This window comes from Notothenia coriiceps, unplaced genomic scaffold (assembly GCF_000735185.1).
Source record: "Notothenia coriiceps isolate Sejong01 unplaced genomic scaffold, NC01 NC01_scaffold00014285, whole genome shotgun sequence".
NCBI lineage: Eukaryota > Metazoa > Chordata > Actinopteri > Perciformes > Nototheniidae > Notothenia > Notothenia coriiceps.
Window position 1 is genome coordinate 35,939 of NW_011346986.1, and position 27,086 is coordinate 63,024.

Consider the following 27,086-nt stretch of genomic DNA (forward strand, 5'->3'; position numbering starts at 1 on the left):
ACTCAGGTTTTGTAGCTTTGCTCAAAGCTCCAAAGACTCCAGTGCTGGAGAACTATCCTCATCCACAGTGAGCAACACAACAAGCTAAGTTCAAGGTTCTGCTTTTTAGTGACATGTCCCAAGTCAAAGGTCACATTTGTGTCAGTGAGGCTACAGACATAGAAGGAAGAAACAGCTATTATTCCTTTGACTAAATTGAATACAAACAGAATGTGACATACAACATTACGTTGATGAAACATTTAAGTTGGAACTATACAGAACTTTACCCTATTTCAACATAATGGGGACAAACAAACATAGGCTACAAGCAGCAGAACATAGCCACATCACCCCCTAAAGTTTGTTACTGTACATGACACTACACTGTTACTTGTTTTGTCTCAGTTTGAAGTCTCATATGCAGATTAACAATATTAAAAGTACATGTAAAGATTGTAACACGTGCAGTAGAACACATTATTCTCTTTTCTCAAATGTACACAGAGGCATCTTCAAACTCGCCACTCAACATGTATTTACTGTCACATTTTGACATATGCACAAGTCCTGGAGGCAGCCTTTGTGTCCACCTGTTGCCTGCCAGCCTGCATGTCCTGTGTTATTTTAGGAAAGGAATGGCATTTCAGTTCATTTACTTCTCATCCGTTCTGGTTCGGATTGCGTCAACTATTGTACTCCCCCCAGCAGGCAAAGTAACATTTAGTTGTAAAGGAAACACTGTAGTCTAGATCTTTCAAAACAAAAAATATGTTTTAACTGTTGCTTTTTTAAAACGTAAAGGGTTGAAGTTGACTGCAGTTTTGTGCTTTCGTTTTATATAATAGACAATAGCCTACTATCTCTTTTGATGTTGATTTTATATTAAAAAAAGGAGGAATGACAAGAGCTAAAACCTGTAAAAAAAGATCCATAAAATGTCCACATTTTGACTGTCCCTTTATCCCTTTTAAACTGTGCATGACTCTCACCTTCTACGCTATTCATGTCTTATAACAACGTATATACAAATGTAACTATCAGCAGATAATTCACACTGCACGCCACTAGGTGTTGCTGTTATGCAGGGTATATGATTTTCCCCTTCTAATAAAGCCAACATACTGCTGAAAAGCATCTTTGAGTAAGTGTGTATCCATACTAATACATCACTTCTTACTTGTTGAGTAAATGTTCTATTATTCAATTGAATGTGCAAACTAGTGACTAAAGGTATTACAGAAATGAAGTGATGTAAAATGTATAATGCCTCTGAATTGTAACGAGTGGAAGTATAAAGTGGAAACTTGGAAATACTCCAATAAAGTACCTCAATTGTACTAATCTACAGTACAAGATTAAATGTACACCCCCAATACCAGACCACAATTTCAGTGTCAAAATACCATATGCAAGGGAATACGACTACTGACTCAGCAGTTTAATTCTGTATCTCCTCTGGCTCCCTCTGCTGACACATACTATGTACTCTCTGCTCCTAAAATACAAAAGTACAAAACTTTTTCATAAACGATTTAATTCAGAAAATTGGACACTGGTTGTGTTACATTCGCGGATCGACTGTTGCAACGTGTTTGCATTGCATGCATTCAGTAAACTTTCAAATGTGGAGCTGTTTTCTCTAAGGGAGCAGAGACACTTAGGTGTGGTTACCCTTAAAAGACACATTTGACCCTGGCATTCTTAATAACACCGTGAGAACTTTCACTTGAGATCTTTCAAAGCTGCTGCCTCAGGGTTCAGAAAATTACTGTACTTTGTGGTTAGATTATATGTTAAGACCCTCCCTGCCTATTTCCTCTTTAACCAGAAACTAGAGTCCCATTTTGTTCCACTGAAGCTGCTCTGTAATCCACATGGTGTCCATGTTAAGGAAGAAAAAGAAAAGAGTGGAGCAGATCATTTTCACAGATCAAAACATTTATTTATACTTGTGCTAAAAACGTTATTTCTGCAGCACCTTTAAAAAAAAAAAACATAGATACTATTTAAGAGAAATATCATTATTTACTTTATAAATGAAAAATGTAATCAAACTAATAATAAATGTTCAACACCATTACGGTTGCAGATTTAAAACAGGTTAAATATTGGAAATTGAGACAAAACAAACATGCAACAAAACAAATGTAATTTATATTTTAATATTTTCCCCAAATGTGGCATGTAGTAGAAGAATAGCAAAGAACCGAGCACTGTTCCCTTCAGTACTCCATGTCAGAAATAATTGTTATAGTGAAACAAAACGTATTTTCAGAAGGATAGAAATATATTCAATCAATAGCATCAGCTCTCTGTGTAGGTTGAACAAATACAGGGGAGATATTCTCATCTCAATATACTTAGGGTCAGCGAGCGTGCCTATAGCCCCACCTGGTATTGCTTGCTACACCTCTCCTGGTTTGGCAACATTGAGTGTTTGCTCTTTACCTAACAATGAGCTTCATGACTGTGGTGCCTTTGATTGAACCCATTTATTATGTCTTTATAATGTTTGTCCTCAGTAAACTATCCTGGATTATTGTTCTCTTTATTCTACTTTATGAACACGCAACTGTCAACTTGTATGACCAGCTGCATGATGTCAATTTTAGATTTCCATTGACTTTGTGTACAGTGTATACATTGTTGTAGTCCTTAAATGAAGTACTATTTTGTACTCCAAACATTTGACCTGAAAATGCATTGTTGGTTGTCGATCATTGTCGGGTTTATATATTTCACCTATTTGTTCACTATGTACACAATAGTTTTTTTTCCACATTTATAAGTTCAGCTTTGCTTTCCTTGCGTTATTAAGTATGTTTCTGTTTTTGTTAGTATAAGTAGAACAATTTCAAATTGTAGACAAACTCATTGTGTGTTCATACATGGTAAAAAAATACAAATACAGATATTTAATAGATCAAACCTTTAAAGTTGGCTAGCAGCTTGAAACTTAAAAAAATAGGTTGCTTTAACACTCAGTCTCTTGTCACACACACACACACACACACACACACACACACACACACACACACACACACACACACACACACACACACACACACACACACAGACAGCAGGCGAGTCATATCTGGTGTCAGTCAGCCCCTCCTTCTTGACACTGTCTCAACGTGTCTTGCAATAATTAACCAGCTGCTGCAGTGTGCTCTACAACCTCACCTCCGACCACATGCACTGTACTCTGGACCTATGACAAACACACACACATACACACACACACACACACACACACACACACACACACACACACACACACACGCAAAGAAGGTTTAAAACTTCAAACATGGAGTGAATCATCCTCATTTGTTTTCGAGACTGTTGGACTGGCCAGGTAGGAGTGAATATTTCTTTCATAATTTGTTATTCCATGCTTTTAGTTTGATTTTCTATGGAAGTAAAAGATCAAAAAGCTGCTATGTTAAGCTAACAATAGCATTTATTAATACAGAAATTTGAATGTGACCATAATGTAATGGGTAATTAAAACTAAGAAAGTGCAGTGTTTGAATAACAATAATAGTGTACCATTTGAATAACAAACAGCTAACTCCTCTTTCATTGTCAACTTGGTGAAGCAAGCATTTATGTCTCAGTTCATATAACCTAAAGTCTCTGGGTTTCAATTGTATAAATACCTTTTTCATTTTACAACTCAGTGTAGGGTCTGTTGTACTTTTTGTTTGTACCGACACAGCAGATACATTGCTAGAAATTATGTGTAAAACATGTGTTATGTTAATCAGTGTAAGGCAGTAAATGCATTTTAATATACTAAAACAAAACCATATAAGAGATTGTGATTAAACAGGGGACATTACACTAAGATAACATCATATTTAGGTCAAATCTGAGCAAGTGATTCAGAAACAGCAAGTTCATTACTAAAGGAGAAAGGAGTGTAAAGGTGAGGCAGAAGGGGGAGTGGCATAAAGGAAAGCGATACAGGGAGAGAATGGGTGTGTCGTGGTTTGCTTTGGCTTTTATCCCACTGGCTATGTTTTTCTGTGTCGTTTTTTACAATACAAATGCAGATGCATACATTGTACAGTATCTTGTTTCACTCTTAACTGGTAATAAATATCAAAGAATAGCAAAGTCTCTCAATTTGTAGTCACTCAAAAAGTGTTGTGTGGTGAGCCTCATGGGGTTATAGTGCAGACTTTTACCCTGTCCGATTATTTAAAAGTCCCTGATTGTCTTGTTTTGTGAGATTCCTTTGATGCTTGGAACAGTTATGTTGATCTACGGCTAAAATAGCTGCTGCTTAAGGAATAATACCTCTGTTGGATGTATGAACTCTCATAGATGATTGATTTAGCAATGTTTACAATTTATGAGTTCCTCTTTTTTTTATGATCAGCTTTGACTTTTGAACTCCATGTGATTCACAAATCACACACTCATGCCGTTTGGATGTCTTTGCTCAAGGAACACTCAAAACCTGCATGTTGAGGCTTGTGAGACACAGAGCTTGCATGAGTTCAAGTTAGACATACATGAGAAAGCTTTGGACTTGTTGCACCAAAAAAAGAGAAAAATTTATCCTCTCAACTTCTTCTTCTTCTTCAACATTATTCTGTAAACTTATAACACATGTTTTCTATTAAAGTATGCCCCAGGTGAAGTATGTTCATTCTCAAACATGAAAATAAACATGTTTTTTTATAGACATGGATCACTGTTGAGATCCAGAAGAATAAAAGCAGATTTAAGTGTTTTCGTGCATTATCAACAAATATTACACACTGAGTTTAAGAACAATGATCTTAAATGAAGCTCATTTATACATTTTTGGCTTGAAAGAAGTATGTTTGTAACTTTAAATTACGGAGGTTAATTCAAGCAGAACTCAAGTAACAGTCTCCTTGGTGAACGTCTTGTTTGACCAATGTATACCCACCCTAACCTCCTCTATGTGGAGGTTAAATATGATTAATTCGGACAAACGCAATCTGAGACAATTTTAATTTACCTAAAACTGCAATTGACAATGCATTTTAGTTGTATGGAAACGTAATTTTGAGGAGACCAGGTTGACAAACATTTCACTTCTTCTTATGTTTTTGCTAATCTCAAGTTTGATTTTTTTCTTGTACTGTATGCACTCTCGGTTTTACCTAATATCGAAAATTCTGAAATCTTACTACACTATAATTAAAAAAGAAGTGTATAACTTCACCAATGGGCTTCACTTTAACATGTTATAAAATGCAATGACGTGTATACATCACAACAGATATAAGTTAAGTATAGTGTAAAACATAATTTGTGATAGCCGACATTTCACATGTGACATCCGATGTGTCAAAGAATCATATGTGGTAAATGCCAATATAGGCACATTTATTACGACATTATGAAACATTGAATTCCTTATCTTTGTTTTGAAGGAGATCAGTACGCATGTTTCAGATTGATAAAATGGGATCTCCTTATTTTTTATAATCATTGCATGGAAAATTGCATGCTGTACTTTTTACATGTTGTGTTTGCTGGTATAAAGTGGTTCTTCCCTGTGTATGACGGGGATTGCTGGGGCATGAAGACAACTGCTGAATACCTTAGATATTTCTCAGCAGCAAACAAGCTCAGACAGAGAGTTGGAAAAAGTGAAAGAAAGGGACGAATAGGACTATAGCATTAATTCAGAAGAAAGAAAAAAAGGTTCAAAAAGGAGCAGCCACGTGGATACTTCCAGCAGGCTCTGCTCATATGCTTCTGTGACCGGAGGGTAAACAAATGTTCAGCTCTACACTGTCATCACTGGTTGCTGGGTGGAGTACTGTTATTAAATCTCTCGGAGAAGGCACACAAAAAAAAGAAAGTGAAAGAGTTAAGGCACGGTAAGAGCGAGACAAATATAACACAGAAACTTCAGAGAGAGAGAGGGAGAGAGGAAACAAAGATATTTAAAGCAGAGGAGAAAGGGACAAAGAGACAGAATTTATGCTTGTTTGTCATGTTAGACGGTAAGACTAATTATATTGTTCCGTGTGGAAGGATTAACACTGCTTTGGTTTAACCAGTGCAGTGTTGTTTGTTTTCTGTGTAATTTGTTCTCCTTAATGCTGCTAATGTACCTTCATTCAGGAAGTACCATTCAACTATAGTTGACAGTGTTAACTACTGCTCCGAGCTCTAGAGTTCACAGAAGCTGTTGCTATGAATAGTTTGTTCTTTTAAGTGTTATTTTCTATTTTCTCTGCAGTAACCCGAGATGAACAAAGCAGATCTTCTCCCGGTGATTCATGCAGGGGACGGGAGGACTCTATCCAGGTGGGACATTGCTAAAACTCTGCTGAATTTTGCCTGAAAGTACTCCAGGATGTGGTACATATAGACACTATCAAGTTTACTGATAATCACCTGGGATTAAAATACTCATTCATTCAAAACCAGAATCAGCTAGAGCTTAAAACAAGGACAACAAAGTGAACATAATCAAATGTATGTTTTTAAACATTTGTGTGAAAGCCCTTAAGGCACTTGAGAATCAAAAACCCTTCTTTTTATTTCCGCATTCAATTCAAACACAATGTGCATAATATTGTGTGATGGCAGGTTACGTAACACACTTCTATTTTGAAGGCATAGAACAATTGAAATTCACCTGTAAAAGAACCTTCTGGTTGTATGTACAGTATATTATGGGTCAGTGTTGCACTTCAGCCTCTTGTGGCCGAAATTAGTATTCCAACAACAATTAAATAAATTAATAAATTAAAAACCACCATCCAAAACTGTGATAGTAAGGAAAAGGGCAACATATTGCAACTTAGAAAAACTAATCTGCAAAACCTTTTTTACTCCCTGTTACATAAATAAAAATGTTTTATATTTGAATGGTAATAAAGAAATGTATGACAAAAAGATTGTCAGTAGATTTGACAGTGGTGTATGCAGTGTGTTAAGACTTGTACTTGACACTAATGCTAAAGTGTATTTAAAATATAAAATCTATAAATTCCAGTAATAACAGATTTGTTCTGCTGTGTGTATTTCAGAGCAGAGTTTCTCTCACTGCTGAACACCTACAACTGCTTTCTCAAGGACCACACTCAGCTCCACCTCAGTTACTCACTGGTATGTTAAAATAATACATTATTCATATGATCTCCTTTTATTATTTGTCAGAACTTGTCACAGCTGTATCGCATATCTTTAAGGCTCTTATTTATAACCAATTCAATAGCTGCCTTTCACATTTGGCTCATAAAGTGGAGTGCTATTGAATGTATTATAGTAATTATACACCGTGCAGGTATCTTTGGGTCTGTGTGTGTAACAGGATGGTGATGGAGAGGTGGTGGTGGAAGGCTTCCTGAATATCTCCTGGGGGGTACGGAGACCCATCCGTCTGAAGATACAGGACGATAAACAGATGCTGCCCTTCGCTCCTCTGATCTCTCCCGGACCCACCAGCCCAGTCAGCCCCATTGGAGACAAGAGGTGCCTTTCAGATTTTCTGTTCATTGGCATTAGAAAAATAAGATGGTTATTTTGTGAGATTATCTTCTTATTGCTGATGGAATCATCTCAATAACATGTTATGTCATCCTAATTTGACCAGTTAAAACCAGGCATTGATAATCATTTGGGCTGTTTTGCTTCCATAGTGTGTCTTGTATGGTGTATAGTGTATACTTTTAGACTTGAAAAAGAAAAAAAATACACATTTGGGTGTTTATTTGACTTTCTTTGTCCATTGATGTCAGGAGATTTATCTTAAATTCACCAAAAATTAGCATTAGATAATCCCTAATCTCTCACATTAAACATAACATTTAAGAAAACTTACAAAAATACATTGTATTAATGCAAGTAAACAACTGGGGGAGTTAGTGATATCTATAAGAATTTGTAATCCCAATGTACCTTTGACGCCTTGCACAATTTAGTTGAGTTTGTTTCTAAACTTTATTATCAATATCATACATTATAAAACGTTTTATATTTGAAAACTACAAGATTTAAATTACTGTAGAAACTAGACTTTACAAGTATATGTCTACAATTCTAAATCTCTGCCATAGTTTTTTCAAAATGCATTTGTCCTTCTTAAACATACAATAAAGTGGGCTCCTAAACAGATACACAACAGTGTGAATGAATTGGGATTAGGGTTAGCATGAATTACCACTTCTAATTAGTTAGTGTGAATAGTCATTTTTACTGGTATTAAATTAGAAACAGTTTTAAGTCTCTTTAATTCTTCCCTTCTCTGTCTTTTTGCAGGGGCATGTCTCGATGGGGAGAATATTCGGACCTTCACCAGATAGATGAGATGTCTGACACGCCACTCGACACAGTCGTCACCAAACCTTTGCCAGGTTGTTTTTAATGTCCTCCCATATCCCAGGATGTGATGTTGTAATCATCTTAACCCTAACCTTAACCCTATCTTAATTAAAAGTAGAAAAGTAATAGTAACTTAATCCTTTCAAGGACATTTAATTCAATAACACATTGTAATCAAACCTCATTGTTAATTTGATTGTTTTTACAAAAATATGTTGTGTCTTACAAACAACAAACAAGTCAACAGTGTGATATGTTTGGTCTTTTGCGCCCAATGTAGAATATGGCACATTTTATTTAATGTTTGTGTAACCTCTAAAGGCCCTGCTGTGTATGAGACGACCACGCTGCGTCCCGTGAGGCAGAGGAGCTGCGACCTGGAGACGGAGTCCAACCTGATCCGCTGTATGAGTGACGCCTCATTGGTGAAGAGGAGGAGGGGGAGGGGGAAGACAGCGGCACAAAGGGAGCAAGAAAGACAACACCGCTTTTCCATAAATGGGCACTTCTATAACTATAAGGTGGCTTTCTGCCCAACTTCATTCCTTTTTTTAATCAATGCTGTCATTTTCTCTCTATGTAACTTTCCTTTACCGTCTCCTTTCTTCTTCTACAGACTGCCATCTTTACTCCATCCTTTGGCACCCCTACTAAAGTTCGTATCTCAAGCAACATGAACACAAACCAGGTTATTGAACAGCTTCTACACAAGTTCAAGGTGAGCTTTTGTTCTTCAAATCGTAGGAGAAAAGGCACAACATTGTTTTATTTCTGGTTTTAACAGACGCAATTCCTCTTAAATGGACATTTGCAGGATTAAAATGATTTATATTTATTTGACTGTTAATAAAGTTAAGAATTACACAGCAAAGTTTGGCTATGTTATTTGAAATGACTATTAGTTTAGTTTGAGTGTCCTTTTCGAGCTTCTTGCTCTTTTTTTGCATTTGCAGCATTTTTTTATTCGAAACGGTTCGTTAAGGCAGCGCTTTTAGTAAATGCTGTGTATGTGTTGTCAAGTTAGTGAAGATGTTTATACATTTTAATGTGTTTTGGCACATTTGTATTTTTGTAGTTGCATTGTTTTTGAAATTGCAGCGCGTTTCTCCCTATGCCTGAGACACACTTCTAAGTTGGGATATTGGGATAACACGTTTTGTATCCATGTATTATGGATTACACTGCCATATACAGCTTTTTATTTATTTAAGAAACATATATATATCATAAATATTTAAAACACACAAATAACATAGGCTGAAAAGGGATGTGATTTACTAAAAAGAGAATAATAGACTTCAATTTGTGAACCAGAGCAAAGATTGGTCATTGATGTAAATAGGTTTCTTCTGTGTTTATTCAACAGATAGAGAACGACCCTCAGGAGTTTGCTCTATACTGTGTTCATCAGAGTGGAGGTAAGGCTTTTCACACATTACATTTAACAATCACAAGATGGAAGACAGCTAAATGCTTTACTGATGTTGTGTGTGTGTGTGTGTGTGTGTGTGTGTGTGTGTGTGTGTGTGTGTGTGTGTGTGTGTGTGTGTGTGTGTGTGTGTCCGTCCAGAAAAGAGGAAGCTCAGTGACGGAGACCAGCCCCTGTGGGAGCGCATACTGCAAGGACCCTCTGACGACATTATGAAGATCTTCTTGATCAACATGGACGAACAGGAAGTCAGCAATGCCGTGAGTTGTCTAGCAGTAGAGAACAGTAAAATGCACTTTAACCCTCCTGTTATGTCTTAGTTGACAAGGTTATTTTTTTTCTTTCAGGTAGCACAGTATCTGAACTTGGAGCTTCCTATCCTGGAGCAGGTTCTACTGAAACTCAGAGAGGAGGAGAACAGAGAGATACAGAGATTAGAAAACAAGTGAGTATACAATTGTAATTGTTGCATTGAAACACTTCCATACAGGATGCCATTTGCTTTATTGAGAAAATGTACAGTGAAACCTGTAGATCAATAGGAAAATGCGAAGTTTTTGGCATTTTGAGGCCTAAATCCCTGAAAGGCAAGTGAGAACAAACACTATTTGTTGTACTCTCCTGGGATCCAAATGTGAATATTTTGAGCTCATTATTAAAAGAGGTTTTTGCAGGAGAATTTGTTTTAGTTTTTTGTTGTCGTTGTATTATTCATTCCAAACACCGGAGGCTGACCCTTTTTTTTATTTGTGTTTTTGTCACACACACAAGAGTAAACTTGTCTAAAGATTTAGAAATACATCACCAGAATTATTTTATTACTTTCCTGGCCTCAAATATAATACAACAACGTCATTATACTCAAGCCATAGAGTGCACAATCATATACAAATAATTTAGTTTGCTTTTTTGCATGACTTCATTCTCCTGAAAACATTTGTCAATAGATGTTCATCGTAGACCATATATAGTTTAAGTGTTTGAAAAAACCTCTGTAGTAACACTTCTGTGGCAGGTGATGGCGCCATTATTCTAAATACCCTTTGTTTGCATTTGCTGCATACTGGTGGCGTTTGTATATTTAAATGTGTGTGTTCTTTTTTGTTTGTGTGTCTGTCAGGTTCCACAACCAGCATAGACTCCTGTCCCATATACTGAACCGTAAGATGTCACCTCACATTGAGACAAGCGTGTGACAATTTCCAACACGAAGGCCTTTCACTCATAACACCAGGAAGGAGTAGCTGTGGAGAACTATAGAATAACATGGTTATTGATGCAAAAATATGAATGTGAAACAAAAAGGTGAATATTCGGTAAAATACCACGGACAAACTGACAGAAACAGTTTTTTTCACTGTCACTTATGTCATTTTTGTATGTCAGGTGATCTATATTCCTTCCTTTTTTTTTAAAAATAATTTCCTGATGAAATTGTAAATGCTGCTGTAAATAACTGTAAATCAGTGTTTTGTGTTAATAAATATACTTTGTGGGACCAACATGACTTATTTTGTGTCTTTGTGCTCTTTGTTTATGCAGTAAGATTTTCCGGGATTATGATTGAATTAAAAATGATTAAATAGGATTATATATATATTTTAAAAAAAATTGAAAGTGTAACCTGGTCTTCAAGGATGTAAAATAAGTCTTTAACTTTATTAAGTAATTTTGTCATTTGAAGAAATGTTTCCTTTTGTTATGGAATTAAAGAACAAACCTTTATTTTATTTTTATTTCTTTATCATAGAATTACACACCATTATGTTAGATAAAGACACAACAAGACAATAAGGCTTCATACAGAAATAGGGGAAAGTAACAGGCATGACTCAATTCTCAATACTACAAAAGTACAGCTATATAGTTTAACAATAAAATGTAGTTAATCAATTCCATTTCCTTTAATTAACATGCTGCAATTGCTCCTTTCAGCTTATAACAGATCCCCCTGATGCAAACCCAGCTTTACCTATCAGCTATTTCGAGTTTCCTCCTGATTTTCCTCACCTGCCTGCTCACCTGTTCTTCATTCCCTCATTAGGCTCTTATATATAAGCCATCCAGCACCCACTTTCTGCCAGATTGTCTGTTATGCCTCACCAGCTCTCAAGCCTCAGTTCTTGGTTGCAATCCAAACTTATTTTTTATCTCTTAGGAAGCTTTCTGACAGTACTTAAATGCCAGCCATGATGAGTTGTTCAACATCTCTAGATTATAGAAAATGGAGCTTCAATCCTTTACAGAAGCGAAGGAGATAATACTGTCCCACAAGTCCTTGCGACCACAACACTTAAAGTGATGCAACATTTTTCTGTTTACGGAAACAAGCGATTGTGAACATGTAAGTTATGGTACATCTATAACATTTCACATCCAAAATGCATGTGTTTTTAAATGTGTATGGTATGTTAAACCTAAAGCCAAACTATGAACATTATGCTAATAATTGTTGCAAGACCATCAAATTAATTAATAATTTTCACCGTTGTCCACGTTAACAAAGTTCATATGAAACAACATCAGAACACATAGGGCCAAGTATGTGTTTTTGTAGTCCACCTTAGGAAAATTGTAGTTTTCCCACAGCAGACACGCATCAATAACCTCCGCTGGTGCATCATAAATATGTTGCCCAGTGTTCAGTTACAGTCTCTTAAAACCACGGTCGTCTTTTCCTAAATCCTTTACAAAAAAAAAAAATGACCACCGTCATTTGATGCCTGTTTCCATTACCCGCCTATTTCTTGGTTTTGACTGCTTGCCTGCTCCCTTGTGCACATGGTCGGTGCCTGATGCAGACTTTTCATGCTCTCCAAGGGACCAGTCTCGCTCAATTAACTATATCTGATCATCCCTGATATAGCTTTTGAGTTCAAATGCCTACCCCTAAGACTCAGCAGCAACACTTTAAAACCAAATATGAAAGGTTGAGTATTGGGGAAACCAAATGCATCTTAAATTATTCGAACAAGTCTTCCAAACTATTTCCATTTGATCAAATGGAGCAGGCATACAAATAGGAGTTGTCTGTGTAAACCAGGAAAGTGCTTGCAAGTGGAAACGCAGCCATCCTAATGGTTAAATAATGGTTAAATAATGGTTTGGTGATGAGTGAGCCGTGGTGCCCGGGCTGTTTAGTGGCAAAAACGTTTTAAAGGTCTGCCAGCCCACCAGACAGCCTCACATTACGCAGTGCTGAGTCTAATTTTCCTCCGCCATGATGAATAACTAAATGAGAACAAATGGTAGCTGGTTGTTTTATTAGAGGATAGAGTTTCCATGTGATGTTCTAACTTAATACGCCTTTAAGACATGGAAAGAGTGTGGCATGGCATTACTACTGTAGAGGAGTTTTACAGATGTTGGTTTTGTGATCCTATCTCAAAGGAAAGTTTAGTCTGAATGCCAGTAGAGTATATTTATTTTACCTTCTTACCGAAGTATTAAATAATGGCAATACATGTTATTGTCAACTGGGTTTAAACTGAGGATGGACACTTAATTGTTGATGAATTATCTGACAGATGTATGTAAAATACCCACAGGACAACATGTTAAAGTATAAACTCTTAATTACAACATGGTCCAAAGATGTAAAAAAAAAAGCAAAAATAATTGTTAAAATACCAATGCCATTGCCACCAGAAATCACTTACCCTGTTCGGAAGAAAATTGTCCCTTAACTGACTTCTATAAGCCCTTTTTTAAAGACTTTATATGAAGCGGTCAGGAGTATGGGCCATAAGTTTACAGTAGCTGTCCAAACAACTGTAGCACAAAAAAATGCATAACTGAAATTGCACCATATCAATGATGACATGAGACATGTTTCAACACAAAATTCAAATTATCTTCTTCTCAATGTTAACTTGAGTGAAAGTCATGTTTAATATGTACATCAATAAAGTTAATCCAACATGTAATTGGGAAAATGTGCATACAATTTACGACATGTGCTGTGTTCCTATTGGACAGAAGGAGCAAAGACATTTGCCAAGACATTTGAAACCTCTAGGTGGAGGGCATTATTTACTGTTTGTATGTACCTTTGTGTTCACAGTGTATTTGGTCTTTTTGTAACTGTTTCATCATTTCATACTAGGACTTTCAGTAAAGAATAGCAGCTTTTCCATCATGAGTTATTTCTGATCAAGAAATCAAACTTATACATGTATGTATTCATGTCCATACCTATTTCACATACTGTATGGAGTTTTATCCAAGGTCTTTTCTGCCACCTGAGGGAATTTCTCCCTCCGTTAATTTCATTTAAGTTAGACCTCAACTCATTTTCACGCATTTTGAGAAATGGCCTTTTATGGCTCTCTGAGCCCACGGACCCGTTTTAGTAATAATAACAACTACCAGGGACTTACAATACACAACATCCCCTTAAAAACACTGCTCATATAGTGTTTTCAGATGTAACTATAAAGGTTGCTTTGCTGGTCGGTTGGTCTGCAAGAATTCACCTACTCATTAGCAGTCAAGTTTAGACTCAAGAAAGAGGAAATTTGGCATTGAAGTGTTTGTGCGGTTGTGTGTGAATGCACAAGTACCTGGGATTTTCAAATGATATGTTGGCTTTTGAGTCAAGAAATGTATTAAGAAACAAAGATTTAAACTAATTAGGAAAAAAAGAAGACATCAAACAAAAATCAAGTGCAAACAGATCTAGAAACTAGAAAGGAAAGACCTCCACCAAGGCCATTTCCATAAGAAATACATTTATGTATCTGCAAAATGATTTGGATCTACTCCAAATGTAATGGCCCATTCTAGCTACATTCAAGTTTTATGCTTATTGGGGCTGGAGTTTTCCATAATTCTGCTGACAAATAAACCAACAAACTCAACCAATAGCCTACCCTGCTTAATGGAAGTAAAAACATGATTTGTGATATTGGGCTATTTAAATCATTCTGGCGTAAATTACAGATAAGAGGTTTAGCGATCACACAAATAGCTTTGCTAACAAAAAATATATACATCAGAGCTTTAAATAAACGTCAAAATATAACTTATTTTCTACTGCTTATTGTCACCTTGTGTCTCTACAGGTACACATAAAGAAGGTAAGTGAATCCTCCATCTCAGGTGTTTACCAAATAATATTGCACAATTGGTAGCCATGTCTGGTAACTGGGTCTTCTAATTTTAGGTTTGAAGGTCGAGGAACCTTACTATTTGGACATTACATCAAGAATTACAGAGGCAAATAAAGGTACATTTGATTTATTCAACACAGTTTCTTTGAATCATGCTTTTATCTGTGCACTGCCAAACAATATATTGCAAATGTAAATGCGTGCATCTTCTCACTTTGCTACTATATTGTCTTGTGCAGCCATCAGCCATAATCTGGTAGAAGGTGATGTGGCTCCTTCAAAGAGGAATGCCATGAAATGCTCGAACGGCTCGTGTAAATGGCCAAAATCCTCCAGTGGACTCGTTGAAGTGCCCTACATCTTCAGCGATTACTTCTGCAGGGATTTAAGAAACCATTCATGACAATTCCAATAAAGCATTTAATCGTTTTTTAGAAAGCGTTGTTTTGTATAGATTCCAACAAACTGACATTCTACTTGTTTTCTTTACAGATGACGGTGAAAAGGCCTCCATTAAGGAAGCTATGGACACTTTCCACAAGAAAACCTACGTTCGCTTTGTGCCTCATCGTGGCCAATCTGACTACCTCAGCATTGAGAGGGAAATGGGTAGAGGTGATTGGTCAGTGTGATGAGTTCACTTGTCTGCCAGGATACAAACCTGCTGTCTCCCTGTCTTTTACGGTCCCGTAGGTGCTGGGCTACCATCGGCAGAGACGGAGGGAGGCAGTTGGTTTCTCTGTTCCTGTATGGCTGTCTTGATCGTGGGACCATTCAGCATGAGCTCCTCCACACACTTGGCTTCCACCATGAGCACACTAGGAGCGAAAGGGACCGGTACGTCCGGATCAACTGGCAGAATGTTCCATCAGGTAAGACTTAATTACCAAAGCAGCCACACTTTTACAACAGTAAATCAGTAGGAAATGGGAACATGAGTTTTCTATGGTTTATTTTTGTTTTTGTTGCTGCTCCCTTAATATTTAAAGTGGACCTATCATGCTATATTTGGATAATATATTTTAGGGCCGTACAAAACATGTCTGTGAAGTTTTTTTTTCAAAATACCAAACAGATCATGCATTTTAGCCATGCCTCATTTCGCTCTATTTGCTCTTTTCTAGCCCTGTCTTCACAAGGGCTGATTCTGTGGCAAATGAGCTGCAGCTAACCACGCCCCCCTGCAAAGGAGGGGGGCGAGGCACGAGCATCATGTTACCATGCTGTTACCATGCCACGGCAACCTCTCATTCCCCTGATTGGTGGAGAGTTGGCCATATAGGCGGAGCACCCCGTTTCTGACGTCAGAACAATTTTCAAATAAGTATCAGTCTCGTTGCAGCCCCGTTTTTAGAGATTTGGGTATGGAGGAAAAGAGAGAGGGTTGTGTTCCCTGACACACCGGGGACATATATTCATGTATAAAAGACGTACAAAAGTGCATTTTGCATGATAGGTCCCGTTTAACTTTTCTAATTCGTATTCCCTTTCGTTGTACTCACCATAATAGGGCTGGGCAATATGGCTTGTATATAATGTCATAATATTTAAGGCTAGTAGCAATATTAAATATTGAGAAGGGCTGCTGACTGATATTGATCAACACATTAGAATAAAGGGGAGAAGAACGTACTAGTGATATTTATTCTTACTAATATTCAAAAGGTGTTTGAGAGGAGGAAATTATTTCAGAGTGAAATAGCTGTGGGTCTTAAAATTACCCTTTAAGACTGTTCCCTATGTCAATGCATGATAAAAACTTTATATACATTTTATTTGTCATATATGTTTTGATCGATATGTACATTTCTACATGTTTTGTGAAAAGTATTACTATGATTTCTTGAAATGCAAATATGTTTTGTTCCACTGCGAGTGCCAACCACTTCAACAAAATGAACATGTCGTATGACTATTCTTCTGTTATGCATTATGGAAGGTAACCTCTCTTTCTGTCCTTAATAATTGTCCTTCATATAAGGTTTTTAATGTTGTCAGTTATCTGCAAACACTTGAACCTGTATTTTATTTATATTTGTTTTAACATTTGAGGAGATGTCAATACAGCAATGACTTGTTATCACCAAGGTGTAACCCTGTTTCTTAAAAAAAAAACATAACTGTAAAAAGAAAAAACAGGGACTCTGTTACCTCTTCCTATTAGACTGCATCAGGAAAAAATACATTTTGCCAAATCTTCCAGCATTTCTCTTCCCCATTATTTCTTTTCTTCTCTAGATCTTTCTTTGCATCATCGTTTGGGGCAGACACCATTGCTCCCATTCCGGATTCCTCTGTGCCAATTGGACAAAGGAATGGCATGTCATATCTTGATATCCTCAGGATCAATAGATTATACAAATGCAGTAAGTACAAAAATCCTTAGAGAGACAATATAATCCACTGCTTTCCATTACATATATTAAATTGATATTTTTAAGGCTTTTCTCTGCCTTACAGAATGAACGTCATTGCATGCCGTTTATGATTTGTATTTTTTTCATCGTGACGTTTTAGTTATACTGGGGGATTTTAGGAACAGATTTATGCTTTGTAGTCGTAATGCACGATGAATGTACGCTCTTTTAATTTTTATGACATGTGTTTTTCATTTCAGATGTGTAAAAGCGACAACCATGGCTTCGTGAAAAATAATTCACGAATGAAATTGTTGGTGTACTCTAAACCAAATAAAATATAAAACTGTAAACTTATGAACAATTGCGTTTTTTACCTGTTGTCTATAACACCCTAAAGTGCTCTCTTTGACAGAAAATAAAACCAAACAAAGTCAGCTGTCTTACAAACTAGTTTTATTGAGACTATGTCATTGTTACAAGTTACTCTGAACCACACCCAGCACTCAACATTTATTCAGAAAAATAGTCAACATTGTATCAAAATACAACAAAGCTATACAAAGCCCAACTATATAAAAAGTTAGGCCTGTACCCTGGGAACTTTGGTGCACTTGTGAGACTGCAACTCATGTTTGTTGTTGCGAGGGTCGAATGTCACCACAAAGTGGCAATTCACATGCTGTGGAGAGGGGGAAAAATATATATATTAGATAGGAATTGGGAAATCTCCAAAATGTAACTTAATGCAAGGGGCAACAGGTTATTTGCAACTTGTGTATTGTAAAATGAGACGGAAAAGCATTATTGTAAATGCTGAGTGCAACATACGGAGCTAATGCTGCTTTACAAGACATTATTGTAACAAATGTGCAAAACGCACACTTAAACATGTACCTTTTTCGCCAAACCGCAACTCTTCAATTCGTGGTTTTCAGACTTAAGGCACTTGGTTTTTACCAAGACTGCATCAATCTTGAAGTTGATCACATTGGTCACCTAATAACATGAGGGGACAGAAGTATTAGATGGTATGACACTGTAATGAGATTAAATCGTGACGCCATTTTGTGTTGAATGGGATTTTACTAACCTGAGTCTGAGCGGCGGTGATGGAGTCTAGTTTGAACAGCTTCTTGCTCGCGATTTTTGCGTTGTACTCTTTCACAGCGTGTTCAGTTGCATCCTTAACTTCCTCTGACTCAAGATTCCTTTCAAGCCAGCCACCAAGGAGAGGCACGTTTTCTACGAGGAAATCAAACACACACATGTTAATTAGTAAGTGAAACGTACGTTAATGATCTTGCACGGATTGAAGCACATTCTTACAAATGCCCTCATACACTGGTTCCAATATCACAATCAGTCAGTGTTATTATGATTCGCTATGCTCCATTTGTGGGTTTTTAAAATGCTCCTTCATCCTGAAAATTAGCTGTTTCAGCCCAGAACATCATTCAAAGACTTAGAAACTTTAAGTGGACCAAACCCAGGATTCAGCCAGTTCTCTCACTCTGCCAAACTGTCTCGACTATTCTGCCAGAACGAGCCTCAACGATCAGGCCAAGAATATAAAGAAGGTTTTGTCAAGGGTTAGGGTTAAGGCAATTTTGAGATAATGGTTGCAGCTTTTGTACATTGGGTGGTCCAAACAATCAAAAATTATGCTTTTTCTGTTTTTGTTTTATCAGATTTTAGCCACAAAACACACACTGATGAAGCCTTAGGGCTGTCAACGTCACTGGGTCAGTCCACAACTTACATACAGACAAGATCGATATCACACCTTCTCAATATAAACGTTTTAGCATTGCAATTGTGAGCATGTTAGCCTGCTGATGTCACCAGGCTGATCTCATGCAAATAATTGGTAACATCATCCAAATATGTTGTTTTATGTTTCAAGCCTATCTTAAGAAGTGACAAAGCATTGAGTGAAAACCAGCCATGTAACAGTTGCTGAATGTTCCATCCCTATTCCCTAACCTGTTAAGCTCTGAAGTTCATTATGTATTATAGTTCAACAAGACAACAAAGTTACCAGTGTTCAAGAGTGCAACAGACCCATACAAACATTGCAGTTGCTTACCATATACTACAAGGACACCATTATTTCCAACATAAAAATGTAATTGAGAATGCAGTTCTCAAGATTTGCTACTGCACAGGAAGCTGCTTCTTAAATACTTAACCTTTAACCAAAAATATCTATAGATACATCTAAAATAAATGAACATATACTAAATTTTAATCCCATTGAGTCTAAACAAACCAGAATTTCCTCTGCTCTCCTAAGCCCTTTTTACTCACAGCAGCCACACATTTGATTAAAATCTCCTTAGTGGCCATGATAGATTATTTTTCACTCCAAACTAAGCTTCATTCTGCCAATGTAAACAGCATCTGAACAATGACGGCGTTCTGTGACTGCTGGCTAAACCAAAGCTTCTGACTCACTATACCCAGCCAGAGAGTCACCGTCTGAGTGGATGAATGCTAGTTGTTTTTCCAGTACAACATGTACTCGTGCCATTCTTGTTTGTCTCAGATGGCATCATACCAGCTGATCGGAATAAAATAGCTCACTTCCTTGCCATTACCTTGAATTGTTGTTGCCCATATTATTTATTTTGCCTTTATTTTCTGTCAACTATTTAAATAGTGTATTATAGCTCTATTTATTTCCTCATTTCTCTGTAAATGTGGTTATTTGTATCATTGCATTGAGGCAGTAAAAGCACAATAGCTGGAGTCTACATATATTTAGTTTGGCTGGTTTTATAGATTGTTGGTCATGACTTTAAGCTATCCGTTGTGTCTTACAGGCTCTGTTATGTTCCTATTTTCTTATACAAAAACAGAACAAAGGTTTTCCCTGCTGCATATCTTTACATAATCACAACAAGCATTACACTGTGTTATATAATAGAATCGCATAATCACAACAAGTATTACACTATGTTATATAATATAATCGCAAAGACACTTTATCACACTTGCTCTACTTGATTCGACTAGGCTTAAACTCTATGTATAATCAAAGTTATTAATCCAAGACCCATCTACGTAATGATATCAGGACAGTGTTATTGGGAAGTCATAGACTGCCTCCTTCAATTCACTACATATTACTAATGGTAGGTTTGTAATGAGTCTGCTTCCTGATATATGTAAACATTCAATTTGAACAACTTTTAAAACAAATATCAAGCCACAAAGCCTGATCAGATATATAACAGATAACTCAGATATGTATACATAACATATTCAGACTAAGTCAGTTTATTCTCTGTGTTATCATATTTCTCATCTAACTTTTGACGATCCCCATATTTCATATACTGTACATATCAGTACTTACTTGTTGTGATGGCTTCCCCCACAGCCACATCTCCCAGACACATCTGGAGAGTTGACAGACATATGAACACAGCCAACGGGAAGGACATCTTTACTTTAAAAAATAAAAACACCACCAAGTGTGCTGAGCTCCTCACAAAGGAAAACTGGTGGAAGTTCCTCAAAAAGGTTTCAGGTGAGCAGGATACTCGCAGATATCCTACAGTGTTTAAGTCCACAGAAAAAACAGTAACAAAGAAAAAAAGAAAAGGAAAGAGATATTAGATATTATTATTGAATTTTCAATTGAGCCAGAAGAAGAGATTACAACTGCTGCAAAGAGAGAAACAACATGAAAGCACACAAAAAAATAGTACTTTACCAAGTGAATGCTGGAGAAACAGTGAGCCAGACTGAGGGAAATAGGGAGTGTTGTCGTCAGGGAATCGCAGCGGCTGTTCAGCATTTAAGCTGTGGTATGTTTAACAAGCCGGTGAAGACCACACCCACCATCTGCCTGGCAATGACGTCATGCAGGGATTTAACAACCATCAGCGGCTTGGGAATGTGTGAGACTGGGCACAGTGAATAGGTGTCAGCTGTGTGCCATTGTGTTTCTCTGTTTGCATTCTTGTGTGCTATGTGGATTTGAAGCCTGAAAGTGTCATATGTGAATCTGCGCATGTCAATTGTTTCAGTTGCTTTACAAGAGTGAACAGGGCACTCTGGTGCAGTGGGTTTCTCCTGTTGGCAGGCGGTGAGTCACAGACAGTGCAAACTGTGGCACACAGCAGAACCACATTACACATCCTTCTAGAAACATTAACTTCCTGTCCAGAACATTTGTTATCATGTGAGGGGTTATCTGTTCGGTTAGCAGCAATAAAATGCACTCACGTCAGCAAGAACGTAGTGGAATTAATCCACTAGGACTAGGGGTCATCATTTATAGATGTGGCTTACAATCCAATACAACCAAACTGCATGCTATATGAAGTTTATTTGACTCCATTTTAAACATTTGGTTGACATTGAAAAATAAAGGTACTTGGCGACATCATCCCTTGATTTGAAAAGAGCAAGATTTGGGTTGAATAAGGGAACGTTTATTTCATAAATTAAGTTACATAGGGAAGCACATACGTAAATCAAGTATGTTACGCAAATTCAGTTGCATTCACCGTTGACTTTTCATACGGAAGTTACAATATGTTGACTTTTTGTTGACGGGAGGGCTGGTTGACATTCAGGGATGTTATTCATTTGCATGTGTTTTGGCATATTTATGTTTTATATTTGTATCGTTGTTTTGGCCTGTCAGCCACCATAGAAGAAATCCACTTCACACCTTTAACCTCAAATCACTGGTCCATTGCCAACACAAATTAAAAGTGTTTGAGCAGACATTTTCAGAATTTATCATACAGATTGCTGTTGATAGAAAGGTCACAATCTAAGCCACATTTTATCACCTTCTGACGCTATCTAATAAAAAAAAGTCATAAAAAGGCAACAACATTTATGACAAATGGAAAGAAATACGTATAGCTATCTGGGTTTACTTTGTCTATGCTGTTTGGTGCCAGCATTGTACATCATGTTTATTGGAGCTATTAGCTGAAAACAGCTTCCTGCTGCTAATGAGAGAGGTGAACCTGAAACGAGCCAAAACAATGAGCTAAAAGAGGCAAAAAGCCGAGTAGGAGTTTTGTGAAAATCCTGTGTGGGTCTGTAACTATGATCAATGCTTAACAGTCAAATTACTATGATGAATACAGTTTAAAATAGGTAGCGGAATAATACATTTTATTCCAACAACCTTATGTATGTCAATATACACTGTGATTTTGTGTGGGCTATTTGAGGGGAAGGTATAGGCCTACTCACTTTTATAAGTAAATGTCACTGTACATATTTTGTTTCTTTAATTCTCATGAAACGTTCCACTCTTTCAGCTCTCAGATTCGAGTCTTGACTTTGTGTATTGTTAGTTGCATGAATATGTCGTTTGTCTGCAATTTGGCAGAATCAAAAACCTGTCAACAGATTTTTATGAAACACTTAATCGGGGAACACAATCTGTGTTTCAGGTTCAGGCTTTAAACACTGTGAATAGGTTCACTTCCATTACTTTATCCATGGGAGAAAGTTGTACTTTAATAATGAGGGCTTCTTGTTCATTAGCATAGTGCTGCAAAACACCAATTAAAATAATGTTTCAATTAGTTAAAACGTTCTAAACAGCATATAAACATACTATACTATACACTCAAATATGCCTGCAACAGCACACAATCAATCACATTAGATAACTGCAAATAAGATTATTTTATTTTACTTTTGACTCCTGTAATGAGTAAGTATTCCCAGCAGAGGGAAGCAACACCATAATGCAACAGGTGGTAGAGGAGGCTAAATGAGTGCATTTCACAGCCAGAAAAAACAAATACAGTTAGAGAGAGGAAGGTGGACGGGCAGTCATAAAAAAAAGGAGCAGATGTAGTTCAGTCCAACAAAACCACAAACTGCAGCCTCAAAAATTAAATAAGATCTTAATTAATGCTAACCTGACATAACCAAAATAAAAATAAATCACTTTTTTAAGAGAATGTACACATATGTAAATGGGGTGTCACTAAATTCTCTGGTTGGTTGGGATTTGCTGTTCCTAATGACACGTTCAGGTCAGCAGCAGTAAGGGGGGCTGCTGGATTGGCTCAAAATAGAAATCCCCCTTTTGACAAAATAATGACGTCAGTGTTGCTTGTCACACGAGTTGGGTGGACAACAACAGCCACTTTTTTATTTTTTTATTATTGTTTTAGTCCAGTCTATCTAGGTCAAAGGTACAATTGACACAAATAATTTGCCTAAAATGGAGTAAACAGCCTCTATGGCGCTTTCATGTTAATTATATGGCTTAACAGCATTTATTTATATGGTCAAAACTTGTATCTATGCCGCTATAGGGGATCAAACTGTCAAATCAGCACTGTGATTTAATAATTGAGAATTTTCTAATCCATTATGGTAAAATTCTGACAACCAAAGCAGCAGTTTGTTAATGTGTTAATTATTGCCCTTTTGTAATGTGTTAACATATTTTTATAGTTATATATACATGTACAGTTTTATAATTAGAACAAATCATTTTCATTTTTATCATATCAAATTGTCACTCTAACGTATGATTGCTTCGAAGGCAAGTTATTGAACCTATAACAATTATGTAAAATACTGTAAATATGTATAAAAAGGTGCTATTTTGATGCATGAATAGTGCTGTAAAATGGTTTAACAATTCAAAAGGCACTCCTGTACAATGCAAACCAATATGGCACAACTACAATAGAACCCTACCTTTGTGACGCCCAAACGCCTTTGTGTGTTGATTTTGCATCAGATAGCTGCGAGGCTGTATTGCTGCATCTGACTGTTACATTGACAGATGTGTTTTTCCCAGCACATTCAAGTAGGAGGATAAAAGGTCAGTGCTTTGGATAATGAGATGCTCCTGCCATGCAATTTATTGTCTGCGAAAGCATAAATCACTGGAACCATTAATGTGTTTAATGTGTTCCTGTACTCATCACATAACAGGTAAGCTACATAACAAATACATAAATAAATCAGGGTCCTGTCTCATAAAGTAGAATTAACAATACATATATATATATAAATATAGCAAATGGACTAGCTTATTTTTTCAAAAAGAGCTATTTAAAGCCCACTAAAATATATTTGGTTGAAATGAGGTGGTCGAGGAAAACAGCAAATGTGGATTATAGTGTGTTTTTGTGCACATTGGCAACACATTATACTCATAATGTATTCCAATTGCTACTTGTCCTTCCCAGAAAAAGGCTGAAATGTAAGTTATAATATACGTTATTCAGTATATATTAAATATACATAACATTTTTCATCAATGTTGGCAATTATCTTTTTGAAATCATTGTCTCCTATTTTAATGTCAAAACAAATCATCATTAATCAAAAGGTTACTTAGAATTGGACTACTAGAACAATTATTAAATAAATAAGAGGGCATTTAAAATAATATGGAACAAGAACAGTCAAATAAAATGTAAATCAGTCAGTGGTGAAGTGGCATGCATACAGTAATATCATCATGATATCCACTAAATTCACCATTAACTAAGACCGCATTAATTCAAATTATACATATTTCAGTACATTTTTGGAAGTTTTCTACCAACCATCACCACCTTGCTGAACATTCCCATGAAAACTGATGCTGCGGGAGGCCTCCATCTGTTTTTCTCTGCCACATTCCTCAGACCTCAGACCTGGGAACAGTGCTGACAGCTCAGCCTCTATAATCCCTTTACAGTTAGGACCCGCCCGCTTAAACTGGATGATTGACAGCCGGCTCCTCCAACCAGGCGGCGGCAGACATGTCTGGCCTCCTTCCTCCCCGCCTCCTGCTGCCTGTCCGACTTTGTTGCTCTCGTGCCCCTCTGTAGTCCGTCCTGGGGAGCTGAAGAACAACTCGACAAAGTCCCAACTATGGAAGGCGACAACATAATAATGCCTGTTTGAGTCGGGGAGATTTTCCAAGGTAAGTTTGTTGTTTTTGAACTGTTAAAACAGGGGTAGTGGGAATTAGCGGCTAGGAAGCTGCGCGCGTGTGGGGCGAAAAGTTTATCCGCCTCACTCACCCGGGACAGGAGGGAACAGAGGGAAGTTTACTCCAATGTTATTCGATGGGGATGTGTCAGGCTGCTAGCTTACATGTTGCTCCCACTTTAGCTTCTTTGGCACCAAAAACACTTGTGACATTACATGTTTTTATATGGTTTATAGTAATGTCTCACACATGACTTAATGGCAATATTCTATAATGTATGTATTTTATTGTTTGATAATTATGAGCTAAACTGGGGTTGTTTTTCTTACTTGTTGATTACAACAGCTGTGTTTTTGGTCCAAATGTATTCTTATTGAACGTTATAGGTTGATAATTGCACCATAAAGCACATTTAGTATTTCAGGAATTTTGATTTTTAAAGAAAAAAAAATATATATATTCTTTTTTTCCGAACTAATGGATTTGTAAAAACATCTTGAATTTGATAGACTTATATCCTTTGTGTTAATTGTTGGCAAGTGTGGTTTCTGAGCTGTATTTTTTAAATACATGCAACACTGTTTATTTCTTTAATATACATCTTAATACATCACAGCACTGTTGTTGCTGTGGCTTTTTCTGGACTTGTTTTCTTCTACACAGCCCTGGAAAACACTCTGCAGTGTAAGGACACAGCTACAACATAATGAGTCACCAAAAAGCACTTGTTGATGTGATAAACAACATTAGTCTTCTTCCGGCTCTTACCTTTTGTATATTTATATACACAATTATGGTTCCGGGGCAGCAGTAAAGGTTAATGCTGCGAGTCCGCAGTTAGAAACATAATACTGCACAGACACACATCCAGAGAAAGAGAGACAGAGACAGTGGGACGGGGTTTCTCTACAGATGTGCATTCCTCCAGCCAGTGGAGGGATGAAGCCTTTAAATAGAGCTCAACAGGAATGCAAACAGACCAAGCAGAAAGATGAAGCCTGGGGGTGTTTCAGGAGAGGGAAGGTAGAGAAAGGCAGAAGGACTAGCCTGCATCCAATTACAATCCAATTTACCCCAATGTATTTGTCTTTCTCAAGTGTTACCCGATTTTAAGCGTCAAAGTTCATGATGTAAAGGAAGATGCAACCCTTGTCAAGTGTAAAGCCAGCAAGAAAGTCAAGGTGAAAAGAATATTACTCTTGTAAAATATGTTTTACATCAAGAAGTCATGTTAACCTTGACTTCTTGATGTCAACTTTGTGTTTCTCGCACGCTGGAGCGATAACCATAAAACAACGGACAATTTGTGATTCATTGAATAATGTGGTGGCTGCGTTTTATAAGAGCAGTGCATGCATGATTTGTTAAACTGAACTTATAAAAACAATTCACTGAAAGAGTCTCACACTCCTCGTCCATGCACGTCTGACATTTTTAAAACCGTAAGATTTTTTGTGAAAATGTATGTGTTTTGGAGGTTATAAACTGGATACATTAAACGTGGATTACACTGCAACATATGAAACGTCATAAACATCTTTGGATAGTGTCTTGCTGTTATTAAAGCGGCCCAGATCAAGACTTTCTCTGTTTTCTGATTGTTTGTTCTTCTTGGAGGCATGAGAGAAAAACACATCTTTCTTTTAGAATTCAAGGCAATGGATTGATTGACATACGAAATGCTCATTTGTGGAAGTTTTCCTTAAGGTTTCAGGAGGAGGTTTGAATATGAACTCTACGCTCTTCAACACTATGTAATATTGCACATTGTGTATTTTGCGGCAGGATTTGAACCTTTCCCCGAAATGCGTGTTGTTCCTGTCAGTGTACACTTGTTTTTATCAAGTCTGTGTGTTCAAGGGGATACAGAAAAACATGTTGCAGCAAATGTAGTTGAAGAGGCACACAATGAGATTCTTATGCATTGAAACATTTCATTTTGAGTCATTTGAATG

At 36.9% G+C, this 27,086-nt stretch overlaps 4 protein-coding genes across 6 annotated transcripts in view; 3 read left to right on the plus strand and 1 right to left on the minus strand.

Annotated features, from left to right (window-relative positions):
* Nucleotides 1-3,149: 3,149 nt before the first annotated feature.
* Nucleotides 3,150-11,237, plus strand: rassf6 (Ras association domain family member 6). Of its 3 annotated transcripts, none has more exons than XM_010774553.1 (11): nucleotides 3,150-3,337; nucleotides 6,215-6,282; nucleotides 7,011-7,089; nucleotides 7,295-7,455; nucleotides 8,242-8,336; nucleotides 8,626-8,825; nucleotides 8,921-9,022; nucleotides 9,671-9,722; nucleotides 9,875-9,993; nucleotides 10,081-10,178; nucleotides 10,854-11,237. In XM_010774553.1, exons 2-11 carry the CDS (start codon nucleotides 6,224-6,226, stop codon nucleotides 10,927-10,929), a joined length of 1,041 nt encoding a protein of 346 aa, XP_010772855.1. In that variant the 5' UTR covers nucleotides 3,150-3,337; nucleotides 6,215-6,223; the 3' UTR covers nucleotides 10,930-11,237. The 3 variants fall into 3 exon arrangements, with proteins under 3 accessions (XP_010772855.1, XP_010772857.1, XP_010772856.1); XM_010774555.1 differs by lacking the exon at nucleotides 3,150-3,337 and adding an exon at nucleotides 5,701-5,849 and having other exon boundaries at nucleotides 10,854-11,235; XM_010774554.1 differs by lacking the exon at nucleotides 3,150-3,337 and adding an exon at nucleotides 5,868-5,975 and having other exon boundaries at nucleotides 10,854-11,235.
* Nucleotides 11,238-14,479: 3,242 nt separating this feature from the next.
* Nucleotides 14,480-17,548, plus strand: LOC104948368 (high choriolytic enzyme 1-like). The gene is made up of 10 exons (XM_010774560.1): nucleotides 14,480-14,501; nucleotides 14,797-14,811; nucleotides 14,898-14,960; nucleotides 15,084-15,221; nucleotides 15,337-15,466; nucleotides 15,538-15,716; nucleotides 15,757-15,763; nucleotides 16,721-16,783; nucleotides 17,083-17,210; nucleotides 17,462-17,548. The coding sequence occupies exons 1-10, from the start codon at nucleotides 14,480-14,482 to the stop codon at nucleotides 17,467-17,469; spliced, it is 753 nt and encodes a 250-aa protein (XP_010772862.1). The 3' UTR covers nucleotides 17,470-17,548.
* Nucleotides 17,549-17,639: 91 nt separating this feature from the next.
* Nucleotides 17,640-21,314, minus strand: LOC104948363 (cystatin). Its single transcript, XM_010774556.1, has 5 exons — nucleotides 20,923-21,314; nucleotides 20,563-20,760; nucleotides 18,295-18,446; nucleotides 18,099-18,200; nucleotides 17,640-17,883 (listed from the first exon to the last, which is right to left on the minus strand). The coding sequence occupies exons 2-5, from the start codon at nucleotides 20,648-20,650 to the stop codon at nucleotides 17,785-17,787; spliced, it is 441 nt and encodes a 146-aa protein (XP_010772858.1). The 5' UTR covers nucleotides 20,651-20,760; nucleotides 20,923-21,314; the 3' UTR covers nucleotides 17,640-17,784.
* Nucleotides 21,315-24,968: 3,654 nt separating this feature from the next.
* The window catches only part of LOC104948364 (interleukin-11 receptor subunit alpha-like), a 46,631-nt gene continuing 44,513 nt past the window's right edge, over nucleotides 24,969-27,086 (plus strand). The window contains exon 1 of the mRNA XM_010774557.1: nucleotides 24,969-25,122. The gene's annotated coding sequence lies outside the window, so the exon portion shown is untranslated. The remainder of the gene's footprint in view (nucleotides 25,123-27,086) is intronic.